The 16,117-nt window shown below is 47.7% G+C and overlaps 1 protein-coding gene across 2 annotated transcripts in view; it reads right to left on the reverse strand.

Moving 5' to 3' along the window:
* LOC119397007 (arfGAP with SH3 domain, ANK repeat and PH domain-containing protein) overlaps nt 1-16,117 on the reverse strand; it is a 108,004-nt gene that overhangs the window by 27,534 nt on the left and 64,353 nt on the right. For both annotated transcript variants that reach the window (XM_037664420.2, XM_037664422.2), the window contains one exon: nt 4,234-4,279. In XM_037664420.2, coding sequence (XP_037520348.1) covers nt 4,234-4,279 — 46 coding nt within the window. The remainder of the gene's footprint in view (nt 1-4,233; nt 4,280-16,117) is intronic.

The raw sequence follows: 16,117 nt of genomic DNA on the forward strand, positions 1-16,117 counted from the left end.
CGCATTCAACCTATTTTTCACAGTGCTTGATAGCACACCCATAACACTTCCCAAAGGACAATTTTGTACTTTACACCACTCCCCTGCTGCATTCAACCAATTTTTCACAGTGCTTGATAGCACACCCGTAACACTTCCCACAAGACAATATTGCATTATACACCACTCCCGTGCCGCATTCAACCAATTTTTCACAGTGCTTGATAGCATAACCATAACACTTCCCAAAGAACAATTTTGTACTATACACCACTCCCCTGCTGCATTCAACCAATTTTTCACAGTTCTTGATAGCACACCCATAACACTTCCCACAAGACAATGTTGCATTATACACCACTCCCGTGCCGCATTCAACCAATTTTTCACAGTGCTTGATAGGATACCCATAACACTTCCCAAAGAACAATTTTGTACTATGCACCACTCCCCTGCTGCATTCAACCAATTTTTCACAGTGCTTGATAGCACACCCGTAACACTTCCCACAAGACAATGTTGCATTATACACCACTCCCGTGCCGCATTCAACCAATTTTTCACAGTGCTTGATAGCATACCCATAACACTTCCCAAAGAACAATTTTGTACTATACACCACTCTCCTGCCGCATTCAACCAATTTTTCACAGTGCTTGATAGCACACCCATAACACTTCCCAAAGAACAATTTTGTACTATACACCACTCTCCTGCCGCATTCAACCAATTTTTCACAGTGCTTGATAGCACACCCATAACACTTCCCAAAGGACAATTTTGTACTATACACCACTCCCCTGCTGCATTCAACCAATTTTTCACAGTGCTTGATAGCACACCCGTAACACTTCCCACAGGACAATGTTGCATTATACACCACTCCCCTGCAGCATTCAACCAATTTTTCACAGTGCTTGATAGCACACTCATAACACTTCCCAAAGGACAATTTTGCACTATACACCACTCCCCTGCCGCATTCAACCAATTTTTCACAGTGCTTGATAGCACATCCATAACACTTCCCAAAGGACAATTTTGCACTATACACCACTCCCCTGCTGCATTCAACCAATTTTTCACAGTGCTTGATAGCACACCCGTAACACTTCCCACAGGACAATCCTGTATTTGTTAAGGTGTTTATTTGACGGCACTCAGCGACAATACGCAATGACGACAGTCAGGGCAAAGCACGGACTCTCAGCACGAGCGATGTTCTTTCAGAAGGAGCCAAAGACTACCACTCCCATGCCGCATTCAAACAATTTTTCACAGTGTTTGATAGCACACCCGTAACACTTCCCACAGGACAATGTTGTACTATACACCACTCCCCTGCCGCATTCAACAAATTTTTCACAGTGCTTGATAGCACACCCATGATTTCCCTGGCTTTGCCCCAATAACTTCTTATCCACACACCCACAAACTCGGCCAAGCTTGTTTTAAGCTGAAAAACCACACTGTATCCATACCTAGTGCCCACTTTCTTTTAACTGCTGGGATGCCCCATGAAGGTACAGGATGCTAACAAAAGGTGCCATGTCTTTACTCGGAAGTTCATTTAAACACCTCGCTTCCGTCTTCACCTTTTGCAAATTTCTTTCGCCTAGGAAGGCCAAGTGGCGCTCAGAGAACCACAACTGCTTGAGCATCTCAATCGGTCTTGTAAAACTTTCGTCCCTGCAAAATGGGCAAAACTTTTTGAGCAAAGCTTTCAAGCTCGACATCGCTAAACTGTGATCACAAGGCTTCATTGAAATGATCGTCTTGTTCGAATCTCTTGTTGCATTGTAGGAGTGCGGCTATGTGTTTTTGCTGTCAGAAGCTAGAGCGCTCTCAGAATTAAATGAAAAAGCTGCATGAAAGATTGAAGAAACGTTTTTTAATTAACAGATTTGACGAGAAATGCATTGCGAGGCTGTCAATCATGTTGCATGCCACCGAATTTGATTTACTGAGCGTTAACCACTAAATGAAACCTTGTACCTTCCTTTTTAGATTTTGACCACGTGTTTTTCCATAAATCTCAGTTGATAGTTTGCATTGTGTGGTTCTTTCCTTGCCCTGTTTCCTGCGCTGCTTTCTACGATGATGCAGCATCAACTGGCCCAGCAAGCTACTCTTCTGCATATCCACAAGGAGCAAGGTGTCATCTTGTTCTTTCATAAATACACAATCATTTTGTCTTGCAATGTGAATCACAAGCACTCACGTTTGTTTCTAGCTTGGCATAACAATGATTAGCACAATTTAATAATCGCAGTTGTGAATGTTTCAGCAATGCTAAGTGAAAAAAGTCACTGTTTCACTGCAAGGGCAAAGCAATGAATGCGATAGCAACAAATTGTAGTGTTATACGAAGCGAGGCTGGCAGCTGGCTCTTTTGTATTTGATCTTGCGTAACTACAAAACGCTGGTGTAAAAGAACACGGGATGCCAGCCAGGGAGAGATGCTCTTTCCGCATAGTCACTTCGCGTTGACAGCGCAGAACGTAGAAGGGGTATATGAGCTGCCAGCTGATGGCTCCTGAGATAGCGTGTGCGCCAGCGATCGTGACGGCGACCGCGCCCTTAGAATCAAAGTTCGAAGTTGCTGCTCAAGCGACACCCATCCCTCCTCGCATCTTTTCATGCTCGTTGAAGACGGGCGGGGCGTTTCCTGTCTGCTTCGACGGCAGGCCTCCTGAGCGGGGTAATGTTATCGCATGCGCTCTCTGAGCGACGGAATTGGGCCGGCTCGTTTGATCTCCGCTTCGGCCGTGTTCGTCACCCCCACTCGCGCGCTTTTACCCGCAGTAGAACATACAATGTGCAGGGGGATCTTATCAATTTGGACTTAATACGGGATATGACGGTGACGGCAAAAATCCGTCGAGACTGTCCATATAATTGCTATCGCAATAAAAGATTTACTTTTAACACACATTGAACACCAGTACTGCATCCGAGCTATAGTGGTGCCATGGCTAGAGTAAATGAATTGCGGCCGGCAAATTTCCTCCAGCATGCCCGGAGCTGGCCTGGAAGCTTAGTGACGACCAGCAAGGTCAAGTATGGGCACATGGGCCCAGGCAGGATAAAAAGAATCAGGCTCTAGGCCAAATAAGGGCATTTTTAGTGGCGTGTTCTTCACCCCTGTAGCATCAGTGATACAGATAGGTGTCGCTTTACGAGTTGCCACTGGGTCAGGTGCATGTTTGTGAATTAACAGCCAATTACAAGACTAGCATAACAAATGTCTGGGCTCGTATAAATATATGGTTAGTGGCCAAAGCCTTCGCTCTGTATTGAATTGATGCAATATAAGGTGCCTCTATTCACGACAGTTTAGCGTGAAGCCATACACAAAAATAACAGCACACGAGCTATGAACCAACTGCCAATCAACACAGGGATGGAAGTGGCCTGGAATGCTTTGGAAAAACCCTGGGAGTACACAAAACTGAAATTTTGGAGCAGCTTCGGAGCAGTAACTGTACACTTTGGAGCAGATGGATTGCATTTTGGAGCAGCTCAGTACAAAATACATGTGCAAAAAGGCAAATAAATGGCAAGTTCTTCTGTATTCGACAGCATAGAACAGTATGAGCAACCAAAGCAAAATATACCTACGCTGAAGTATCAAGATGTCTTGTATTTCTCGATAAAAAAGGTCTTTGGCGCTACCTAGTCTAAACTTAAGCCTTAATTTTAACAATGATACCGAAAAAAAAAAAACCAAACAAAGGAAGAACATGATTACTAGTGTGCAAAGACAGTGTGCAAAGACAGTGGTGCTGCAAGCTTTGAAAAATCTATAGTGCTCTGAAGCATAAGGCTTTTGATTAGCATCCCTTCACAGTTGCATTGATTCTCTGCATTCTCAGTGTGCTTCTAGGAGATTGCATGGCATATAATAGCTGTGCTTTCATGCCATGAACAACACAAAGTAGCACTGCAGTGTCCAGAAACCATAAGTGTCTTTCAGTGCTGGCCAACACCAGAGAGAGATTCGGTCTCAGTTGCCATCAGTCTTGTTCAGCCCAGAAAACAGCACAACAAAACACGCACAGTGTGAGGTGGCTGACTGTACTAAAGTGTATCTGACTGGATTGGCTGCACCAATCTGTAGTTGCCGGGGTGAAGAATGCACCTAATTTAGCAAATGTCCTCAATAGTGTCACTTTGGAGGAGGTGGGGGAGCCAGTGGAGCCGCGCCACCATCCTTGCAATTTTAAAAGATGCAGTTAAAGCTGTAGAACTTACCCTTTCAGAACATCTGATCCCTGGGACAGGTTTTGCCGGGAGGAACCTGGTGCACACACACAGAGAATACAACACTGCAATGTCTGCAGAGGGAAGCTTGAGGCGTATGTACGCAAAAGCGATCACTCCCTCTGGAGGCAACTTTATTCATAGGATGGGAAGGATGCATATGCCACCGACATGCCCGTCTTCTTTTGTGCCGTGTTCCCTCCAATGTTTCACCAATACGCCCAAGCTTCGACACTAAGATCACTCTTATCATTTAGAATTTTCAACATAGTATATTGAAAAGTAATGCTTATCATTCGAGTATGACACACTGGGGTTTGCAAAGAACATGCACGCATAGGCGCTCACCCAACAAACAGCACGTAATACATAGGTTAAAATTTTTGTCGTTTCTCTCAGTGAACTTATCAGAACCATTTCTCAGCTTGACTTATACCAATTTTCAGCAAAATAGCCCCACTTACATAAAAGATAAGATAAGCAGTTGTAAAGTATACATCAGACTAAAGTATGCTGAAAATATTTTAAACTAGTCACTTACATCGTCACTTTCTTGTGATGCAACTTTCAGAGCAATGCAATGCTATAAAATGCACAATCACTTCTGTGGTCAAGTTCTTTGGACTCACCCAAGTAACATAACCTTTTTTTTCTATGACAAAATCCTACCAACTAGCTCAACTTTCCGTCATTCTAAAAAAGGCCCCGAAGTTTTTTCTTGCTGCTCGTGTCTTGCGACAATCAGCAACTACAGAAAGAGCCTGTGTAACTGGTGTGTACTTGCTAGGCACAACCTTGATGAAAACCAACACACAATAAAGCCAAGATAGGTATAGGGGACGTTATTTGTAGTCTTATACCTGTATTGTAGTAATTATGATATAAATGTAAAGAAATTAAAGTGGACACAAAGACAACTTGCCGCCGGCAGATACCGAACTTGCAACCTTCGAATAACGCACCCAATGCTCTACCAATTGAGCTCCGATGGCGGTCGTCCTCTTGTCCACTTTATCGGTTATTTATGTCCACGCATACCTGGCAGTGTTAGTCAGCGCTGCTCATAGCCATGACGGCGAGTGTGGAACACTCTGTGATGATGAGTGACCTCGCACACCAGCGAAGTCTTGATCTTACGAGTGAGAGAGCGAGCCCGACACGACCGCTGGGATCAGCGGTTCTTTTTAATCACCGATTCGAACGCTAGCACGCGCAGGCACCTGCATCGTGCAAGAGCAAGCGTCTCGGTGGTTTTAGATGCGACGCCAATGCTGCTGCCACTACAGAGGGCTCCCCCCCTGGAGAGGAGGAAAGTCCGACGAACAATCGGAACTCCAGGATACACGATGTGTCTTGGTTGGCGTGTAAGAAGGCAGTGATCCGGGATGCAGTAGCATTGTGTTGCACAATGGTGGGGCCGATGGCAACCTTGTTTCAAAGTAGGCAGGCTGCTGGCCATTGACGTTGACTATGAATGTCGATGAAAGACGCTCGAGAACTCTATACGGCCGTGAGTAGTGCGTCTGCAAAGGCTTCCGCACAACACAGTTGCACACGAAGACGTGTGTAGCAGAGGCGAGCTGCGGCGACATGTAAGGAGATCTAGATTCATGCGTGTGTGCAGGCACGAGGCATATCTGCTTGAAGATGTTGTGCAGTTCGGAAACGTAATCTCCGGCTAGTGGCACAGGTGTTTTGGCGGGGGCGTTGAACAAGTCGCATGGCAGGCGTAGCGAACTGCCGTAGACCAACTCGGCGCATGAACAATCCAGGTCGCTTTTGATGGCAGCTCTAATGCCAAGCAAGACGAGTGGCAATTGGACGACCCACTTCTCCGGTGATCCACATGCCATGAGGGAGGATTTGAGATGCCCATGAAAATGCTTGATTAGTCCATTTGATTGTGGGTGATAAGAGGTTGTGCGGAGGCGTGTCATTCCAAGCAGATTGAGGAGTTCATTGAAGAGCGCCGAATCAAACTGCCAACCACGATCGGTGACTATAGTGGATGGGCAGCCGAATCTTGCAATCCACGTAGACACGAAGGCTGCTGCAACTGTGGGTGCTGATATGTTGGTGATGGGTGTAGCTTCCGGCCACCGTGTATAGCGGTTGATGCATGTCAGTATGCAGCTATAGGGGAGAACCGGTCAAGTTTGCCCGCCGACGCCAGCGCTTGCCATTCCCCTGCCGGCAAAAGCGTACAGCTGCAGAGTGGTACGACCCCTCCGCTCCCTTTCGTTCCCATGCATTTTCGGAGCGCGCGCTGCACGTGAAACTCCCCTCATTCGTCGATGTCACCCCGACAGAAAGGGGGAAGCTATTGCTGCGTCTTAAGCTGTCACAATGGCCATGCAAACACGACGGGGTCGGCTCCACCAGTGCAATTATACCGATTCCCAAACAGATGGCACAAAAAAAGCAGACGACAGGCATGGATGCGAAGCTCACGCTTGAGTGGGCACGACCACAACAACTACGAAAAAAGAAAAAAAAAAGCATTAACCGTTGTTGCACGTCCGTTGTTCTTTTTTTTTTTTTGGCAGACACAGTCAACTAGTTGTTACTGAGTGTGCAGGTACAGCCCGTACAACACGGTGCAGTTTCGATAGTGGCCAAATGCCTTGACAGCAATTGGCTCTTCCCCCCCGCAGATTGCACACAAAAAAAGTTTTTCTGAAAGCTGGGCGCTCGTCATTTCCCTATTAATAATGCTATGTCACGTTGATAGTACACACGCTGTTCGTGAACTCGGAGTATCGGCTATGAGAACGGCGATAATGCAAGGAAGGACACGTGAGATAGATGTCAATTTTCGTTGCGGGAAAGAAAGAAGTCCGAAATAGACCATTTATTTTTAGACTGTTGCGTACCGCACGACAAATCGAATGGTTGCTAGTAAATTAAGGTATCCCAATTGTAATAGTAGTCACAGCGCCAGGGCCGCTTAACCTAAAGCACAAGAAGCAGCCTTACCCATGCATCCAGTAACAAACATAGAGAGTACGTAGTACACACAGCAAGCCAAATATAATAGGTATATAATTATGAACGAACAGAACATTGTGCTAACTCCACGTCGTAAACAGCGTCGTCTGCTATCACTTGCTCCGCATTTGCTACATGACTGAGCAGACGCTGATCTCTCACCAAATTGCTGCCACGCGGACAGAAGCGTGTACATACTAACCGCGCGCGACGCGAAATTCTCAAAAACATGTGCAGAACGCGTGCAGCGTGCGAGCAAAGCAACGCGTTTCCAAGGCAGGTTGAAGGGGACAGCGGACGGGTCAACACTTGAGTAACCAGTTTTCTCCCTACATTGACTGACAACGCCCGGCACTGCAGTGCCTTCCACGGCGTGGGTCTCCTCTATAGCCTTTGGAAGGTGGGTGAGGGCCGACGAGGTCCAAGTGCACGGTATCAAAACGCGCGTCTGGTGTAAGGAAGGACTTTGCAGGAGGGACGGGATGGTGCTGGATCTTGGAGCGTTGAAACGGCAAACAACTGCACACACAGTCACGAACTTGTATGTTTAGCTGAGGCTAAACGTAACGACTGGAAATAAGCTTCTGTGTCACGTGAATTTCGGGATGCAAAGACTGTGTACAGCATGAAACAGGCGTCTGCGAAGTTGTGCTGGAATGAAAGGTTGAGGTGGGCCGGTGGAAGTATCACAGACTACCAATGTACCATCTGAAGTCAAAACAACGTCCTCCAGTTGCAGGGACACTGACGAATTTCGGAGGGTACGTAGCTCGGTGTCGTCACACTGATTTAACTCAATTCAATTTTTATTCAACATCTGACAGATGTTTGGTGCACGAACAAAAAGCCTTCAGTGAAAAGGCTTGACTAGGCTGATAAGTGGCGAGTAGGTCGACGTCGATGATGGAAGGCACTGCAGTTGGCGTGGAGACTGCATCAATGCAGTTCAGAACATCGGCAAGAGTGTTGTCAGTGCCTTTGACCTGACGGAATGTTGTTGTGAACTCCGAGATGTAGGAGAGATGTTGACTCTCGCGAGGCGAGTAGCAGGACGCTGATTGGTTCATTGCGTGCACAAGGGGCTCCTGGTCTGTCAAGACAGTAAACTGACGACCTTTAAGGAAGTGCCGGTAGTGTTGGACAGCCAAGTACACAGCAAGGAGCTTACAACCAAACGCGCTGTAGCGGGTCTGTGCAGGCTTCAGTTTCTTTGAAAAGAAAGCCAGTGGATGCCATGTACCGTTGATTAATTGTTGCAAAACGGCGCCAACAGCATTGCTCGAGGCATCTGTCATGATAGCAGTAGGTGCACCTGGTTTCGTATGTCTCAGCAGCATTGCACTGGCGAGGGCAGACTTGACTCCTGTGAATGCATGGGCGGTCTCCTCAGTCCAATGAAGCGCTTGCTTCCGCTTGGAGCTAAACAGAGCGTCTAGAGGGGCCACAAGTTGTGCACAATTGGGTGTAAACCGTCGATAGAAATGGACACATCCGAGAAATTGGTGAAGCTTGGTCATCATAGTCAGTCGTGGAAAATCTTTGATGACGCGAATCTTGTACGGCAGTGGTCTAATGCCATTCGCGTCGACTATGTGTCCAAGGAACTCTAGTTCCTGTCATCCAAATTCACTTTTGGCGGTGTTGATGACAATTCCTCTGTTGGCATGGCGGGAGAACAACAACCGCAGATGTTGAAGATGTTCTTAAATGATAGGGCTTGCGACAAGGAGGTCGTCGATGTAGGCAAAAACGAATGGCAAGCCTCGGGTGACGGAATCGATGAAATGCTGGAACGACTGGCCACAGTTCCTTAGGCCGAAGGGCATGAGGAGGAACTCAAAAAGACCGAACGGTGTGATGATGACGGTCTTCAGGATGTCTTCCTCAGCGACTGGCAACTGATGATAGGCACAAACAAGATCGATCTTACAAAAGATCATCGCACCGTGCAGCGCTACCATGAAGTATTGGATATTCGGGAGCGGGTAGCGATCAGGAACCGAAATGTCGCTGAGCACTCGGTAATCGCCACATGCACACCAATCCCCAGTCTTCTTAGGCATGATGTGAAGTGGAGATGCCCAGTTGCTGGAAGAAGGTCGGATGATGCTTATGGCATATTCGGATGGGCGATTCTGAGCACTTGATTCTAAGTGCTCTGGAGGTTTGCGAAAGCGCGCACTCGTCTGGCGTCCGCAAAAGCTGTGTGCAGAAAACACGTGACCTCTCCCATCGGAACTGACACCAGCGCCAACAGCTGCCGCAGAAACCCCTCACAGCTGTGAAGTAGGAGTGGAAACCTGCGCAGCAGATGAGGAACTCCCGACTCGAAGCAAGGAGGAGGAGAGGTTGAGGAAAAAGCGTCTTTTCTTTTGACGTGTAAAGAGTTGCCAACAACACCTTGGTTGTGACAAATAACATAAATAAAGACAATTCGGCCTCTGCATTGCCTCATTCTTTATAAGACGATCAGGGAACACCACTTAGCATCATCCCTACAGTGCTTCACCAACCTAGCCAAAAGAAAAGGTTTCATGTTCCCATTTCATAAGAACATGCTTAGGGATCCTCTGCAGCTTTCTTTCTGTAATTTCACTTCGAAGTATTCAAAAAATATCCGAGAATATCTGAAAAATATTCGATTCTATTTGCACTCAACCTTAAATATTCCAATTTGCTTCGCAACCAAAATTTTGCTATTCGCGCAGCTCTAGTTCCAACTGCTCCCATGTGCATCTTGCTGGCAATCCTCGGTGACCAGATCAGACTACCACAGTTCTCAAGTCTCTTAGCTCTTGTGGGTAGCACCCACTCTACAGACACTGAAGGAATAGCCGTGGTTCACCATAGCTTGCTGCTCGATCAGGACATTTCTGTGTCAAGAGGCGTCATTCATCTGCCCGGCAGGAAAGCCAACATCCTGATCTCAACAAAGGCACTACTGTGGCAACCTGTCAGACCGTTCCAGACATCGCCGACGTCGTCACGCTCAAAGAGCAGCAACCTCGAGCAGCGAGCCTTCACTACCACAAGCAAAACAAGAACGTCTCCGGTCACTGCTCGTCACATTCCAGGACTCTTTTGCTTTATCGCCAAAGGTCCATCAACATCGCATCATTACAGACGAAACAGCCCGACCCACCCAGCAGTCACCAAGTCGTGTGTCCATGAAAGATCGCGAGGCTATCAGCAGAGAGGTAAAAGAAATGGTGATAGATGACATCATCAAGCCGTCCAAAAGCCCATGGTCTTCTGCCATTGTGTTGGTACAGAAAAAAGATGGTAGCCCCACGATTCTGCGTAGACTATCGCCAGCTCAACAAAATAAGAAAGAAGGATGTCTACCTGCTTCCTCAAATAGATGACGCCCTGGATCGACTGTGCCATGCAAAGTAATTTTCATCTATGAATCTAAAAACTGGCTACTGGCAGAGTGAGATGGACTGAGTTGGATGACAGAGATCGTGACAAGACTGCATTCATTACACCAGACAGCCTTTACCAACTTAAGGCTATGCCATTGGGTCTCTGCTCCACACCAGCCACTTTCCAATGTCTCATGGATACAGTGCTAGCTGGGCTAAAATGGCAAACTTGTTTGGTGTACCTTGACGACGTAGTTTTCGCACCCAACTTCGAGGAGCATATTCGGCAACTAGAGTCAGTACTCAGCACTACAAGGACTTTTGGGCCGACACGAAAGAGTGAAAAATGCCGAGTAGCCCAAAAAAGCTTGCGTTCCTTCACCATGTCACCAAAGGCGCAGGTGTTCTTCCAGACCCGGACAAGACTGCTGCTATTCACCACTTCCAGCAGCCCCACGACAAGAAAAGCATCCCAAGTTTCTTGGGGCTTTGTGCATACTATAGGTGCTTTGTTAAAGGCTTCTATCAAATTGCCGAGCCGCTCACATACCTTACAAAAGAAGATGTTCCGTTTGTATGGCAAGAATCACAGCAAAAAGCCTTTCACGAGATGCAACGTCGTCTACAAGAACAACCTGTTCTTGCGTACTTTGATGATAACGTCGAAACCGAGATCCACACTGATGCCAGCAGTACTGGTCTGGGAGCTGTCCTTGTGCAAAAACAGAATGGCCAAGAATGGGTGATCGCTTATCCCAGCCGTTCCTTATAGAAAGCAGAAGTAAACTATTCTACAACTCAGAGGTAATGCCTGACAATAGTATGGGCCACATCCAAATTTCGACCGTACATCTACAGGAGACCTTTCAGCGTTGTCACGAATCACCACTCGCTTTGTTGGTTAACAAACATCAAAGACCTGGCAGGACGTATCGCCCGATGGAGCTTACGCCTAGAAGAGTTCGATATGACCGTGGTACACAAGAATGGCACAAAAAATTCTGACGCGGACTGTCTGTCCAGTGGCTCCATAGAGCAGCCTTCATCTAACGATGACTGGAACTTTCTCGGGGTAGTAACAAGTTGAAGCTTCACAAAAGAACAGCGTAATGACAGCGAATTAAACGGCCTTCTCAAGTGTCTGGAAGTGCGAATATCCAGTGAATTATTAAACGCAATGCTTCAACTTTCTGTTTGCACAGCTGCCTCCTGGTGAAGAAGAACTTCGAATCCACCAGTACAGCGTACCTTCTTGTCGTCCCATTCTCCTTGCAGTTGAAAATTCTGCGGGCCCGTCATGACGAGCCTGTATCGGGACACCTTGGCGTCACGTGGACCCTGTTACAGATTTGGGAAAAATACTACTGGCCTCGCCTTGCAGCAGATGTTTCTCGTTACGTCCGAACGTGTCGGGAATGTCAACATCGAAAAACATACCCCCCAAACCAGCCGGGCTCCTAAAACCAATAGCACCTGCTACAAAGCCATTTCAACAGATCGGAATGGACTTCCTTGGACCATTCCCGAAATCGCCCGCAGGTGGATCCTAGTAGCAATAGATCCCAGACGTGCTACACAGAAACACAAGCACTTGCAAGAGTCACAGGCCAAGAGGCTGCCAGATATATTGTTAATAACATTGTTCTGCATCATGGTGCTCCAGTGGTGCATGATAATTGATGGTAGCGCAGGCCACAGACACGGACAAAAGAAGGCACATGAGACACCACAGCGCACCACAGCGTGGTGTCTCATGTGCCTTCTTTTGTCCGTGTCTGTGGCCTGCGCTACCATCAATTATCATGCAACCATACCAACAAGCCCAAATCGCCACCCTCATCGCTCCAGAGGTGGTCATTACTGACAGAGGAACAGCCTTCTGCAGTGACCTTATGCAAGCGATATTACAGTACAGCCAGACCAGTCCCCATCCCAGATCATCCCAGACATCACATACCATCCACAGACTAACAGCTTCACAAAGCAGCTCAACAAGAGAACGGCAGACATGCTGTCAATGCACGCAGACGTTACGCACAAGACATGGGATCAAGTGCTGCCCTACGTTTGCCGACAACGTGGCGTTGCAAGGGGCTACAAGAATGAGGCCGATTAGCCCTGTGACACCTATAACAACACCTACAGCAACACTTGATGTCATGCTGCCGCATGTAAACGACAGCGACGTGAATCCCGATGTAGCTCAATATTTGTATCGTGCCAAAGAGGCTCGCCAACTCGCCTGCTTACGGCGGAGGGAGGTACTGCGATTACTGCGATAGCAATTATATGGACACTGTCAGCGGGATTTTGCGGTCGCCGCTGATCTGTACAGAGTCCAAACCAATAACATCGCTTACGCATCGTCTGTTTCACGTGCGAGCAAATGCGCGCTAGCTCTAGGGACGAACGCGGTTGAAGCAGAGATGAAACGACCCGGCCGTATAACATCGCTCCGCGTGTGAGGCCTGTCGTCGCTTGCTTACCAGTTATTTCGTCGGGCAAGGGACCATAAGGGGCGCCGTTGAGACAGGGACGGTCGCAAGCGCTGGTGAACACGCTATCTCGACAGACATCGGTAACGGCTACCCTTTTAAGTGCTGGGCTCTCCAATTAAAGCAGTAGTGACACAAATTTTTGAAGGCGAGATAACTTGTGGGATAGATTTGTGTGTACAAACGCATCATCTACGAAATATTAACAGCTGATATAACCTATAACACATTTAGGATCAATTTTTAAATTGCGTGTAGCGCATCTGTACGCGAAACGTCCCACCTCGCGTCACCGTGACGCACGGGGTGCGCAATGCACTGGACGCGCAGGGCAAAACTGAATTTCCGGGAGATTTTCCTATGACCTGTACAACCGGGAGAAACGTTCAAAATCCGGGAGACTTGGTAGGTATGGACACAGCAAAAGATTGAGGAAACTTAGGTACTCCCCGTAGTGATTCTTCTTAAGAGGGGAGGAGTGTCACAATGTTAATAGCTAACACACAGTGCCCTCGCGCGGCGCTGTTGCATTGTGTGTTGTGGCGTCACGCTTGGGGACTGAAAGATGGGGATGCGGGAAAATAAAGAGCGAGTTCGTTTTGGGCTCTCGTAGCACGATGTCTCATTGTGCTATCTAGTCTACAGCTATCTTCCGGCCATCTGTACTTGTATCAGCAGCCTTTGCAGCTATGAGCAGAATGACAGAACCGTAATGAGCAGAGACCGGATTTTAGGCAGATGCCTATTTTGTTCCTTGCGCTCCTATTGCACCATTTTGATATATGAGCATGAATTAGAGTTTAAGAAGGACTTTTATAATGTTCTTATAGTGCCTATAAATGCCTATTTTTGGCGTTTGTACCTAAATGCTTACAAACGCCTATAAATGCCTATCTTCAATATTGATGAAAAAATCCGTAAACAGGGGGTGGGTGCTCAAGCCAACGTTTCGACAAGTGGACTTGTCTTCTGCAAGGCTGGAACTGATTTCCTTAGCTATCATCCGTAAACAGGGGGTGGGTGCTCGAGCCAACGTTTTGACAAGTGGACTTGTCTTCTCCAAGGCTGGAACTGATTTCCTTAGCTATCACCCGTAAACAGGGGGTGGGTGCTTGAGCCAACGTTTTGACAAGTGGACTTGTCTTCTGCAAGGCTGGAACTGATTACCTTAGCTATCACCCGTAAACAGGGGGTGGGTGCTCGAGCCAACGTTTCGACAAGTGGACTTGTCTTCTGCAAGGCTGGAACTGATTTCATTAGCTATCACCCGTAAACAGGGGGTGGGTGCTCGAGCCAACGTTTCGACAAGTGGACTTGTCTTCTGCAAGGCAGGAACTGATTTCCTTAGCTATCATCCGTAAACAGGGGGTGGGTGCTCAAGCCAACGTTTCGACAAGTGGACTTGTCTTCTGCAAGGCAGGAAGTGATTTCCTTAGCTATCATCCGTAAACAGGGGGTGGGTGCTCGAGCCAACGTTTCGACAAGTGGACTTGTCTTCTGCAAGGCAGGAACTGATTTCCTTAGCTATCATCCGTAAACAGGGGGTGGGTGCTCGAGCCAACGTTTCGACAAGTGGACTTGTCTTCTGCAAGGCAGGGACTGATTTCCTTAGCTATCATCCGTAAACAGGGGGTGGGTGCTCGAGCCAACGTTTCGACAAGTGGACTTGTCTTCTGCAAGGCAGGAAGTGATTTCCTTAGCTATCATCCGTAAACAGGGGGTGGGTGCTCGAGCCACCGTTTCGACAAGTGGACTTGTCTTCTGCAAGGCAGGAAGTGATTTCCTTAGCTATCATCCGTAAACAGGGGGTGGGTGCTCGAGCCAACGTTTCGACAAGTGGACTTGTCTTCTGCAAGGCAGGAACTGATTTCCTTAGCTATCATCCGTAAACAGGGGGTGGGTTATTGAGCCAACGTTTCGACAAGTGGACTTGTCTTCTGCAAGGCAGGAAGTGATTTCCTTAGCTATCATCCGTAAACAGGGGGTGGGTGCTCGAGCCAACGTTTCGACAAGTGGACTTGTCTTCTGCAAGGCAGGAACTGATTTCCTTAGCTATCATCCGTAAACAGGGGGTGGGTGCTCGAGCCAACGTTTCGACAAGTGGACTTGTCTTCTGCAAGGCAGGAACTGATTTCCTTAGCTATCATCCATAAACAGGGGGTGGGTGCTCGAGCCAACGTTTCGACAAGTGGACTTGTCTTCTGCAAGGCAGGAAGTGATTTCCTTAGCTATCATCCGTAAACAGGGGGTGGGTGCTCGAGCCAACATTTCGACAAGTGGACTTGTCTTCTGCAAGGCTGGAACTGATTACCTTAGCTATCACCCGTAAACAGGGGGTGGGTGCTCGAGCCAACGTTTCGACAAGTGGACTTGTCTTCTGCAAGGCAGGAACTGATTTCCTTAGCTATCATCCGTAAACAGGGGGTGGGTGCTCGAGCCAACGTTTCGACAAGTGGACTTGTCTTCTGCAAGGCAGGAACTGATTTCTTTAGCTATCATCCTTAAACAGGGGGTGGGTGCTCGAGCCAACGTTTCGACAAGTGGACTTGTCTTCTGCAAGGCAGGAACTGATTTCCTTAGCTATCATCCGTAAACAGGGGGTGGGTGCTCGAGCCACCGTTTCGACAAGTGGACTTGTCTTCTGCAACGCAGGAACTGATTTCCTTAGCTATCATCCGTAAACAGGGGGTGGGTGCTCGAGCCAACGTTTCGACAAGTGGACTTGTCTTCTGCAAGGCAGGAAGTGATTTCCTTAGCTATCATCCGTAAACAGGGGGTGGGTGCTCGAGCCAACGTTTCGACAAGTGGACTTGTCTTCTGCAAGGCAGGAACTGATTTCCTTAGCTATCATCCGTAAACAGGGGGTGGGTGCTTGAGCCAACGTTTCGACAAGTGGACTTGTCTTCTGCAAGGCAGGAAGTGATTTCCTTAGCTATCATCCGTAAACAGGGGGTGGGTGCTCGAGCCAACGTTTCGACAAGTGGACTTGTCTTCTGCAAGGCAGGAACTGATTTCCTTAGCTATCAT

This window comes from Rhipicephalus sanguineus, chromosome 6, assembly GCF_013339695.2.
Source record: "Rhipicephalus sanguineus isolate Rsan-2018 chromosome 6, BIME_Rsan_1.4, whole genome shotgun sequence".
Classification (NCBI taxonomy): Eukaryota; Metazoa; Arthropoda; class Arachnida; order Ixodida; family Ixodidae; genus Rhipicephalus; species Rhipicephalus sanguineus.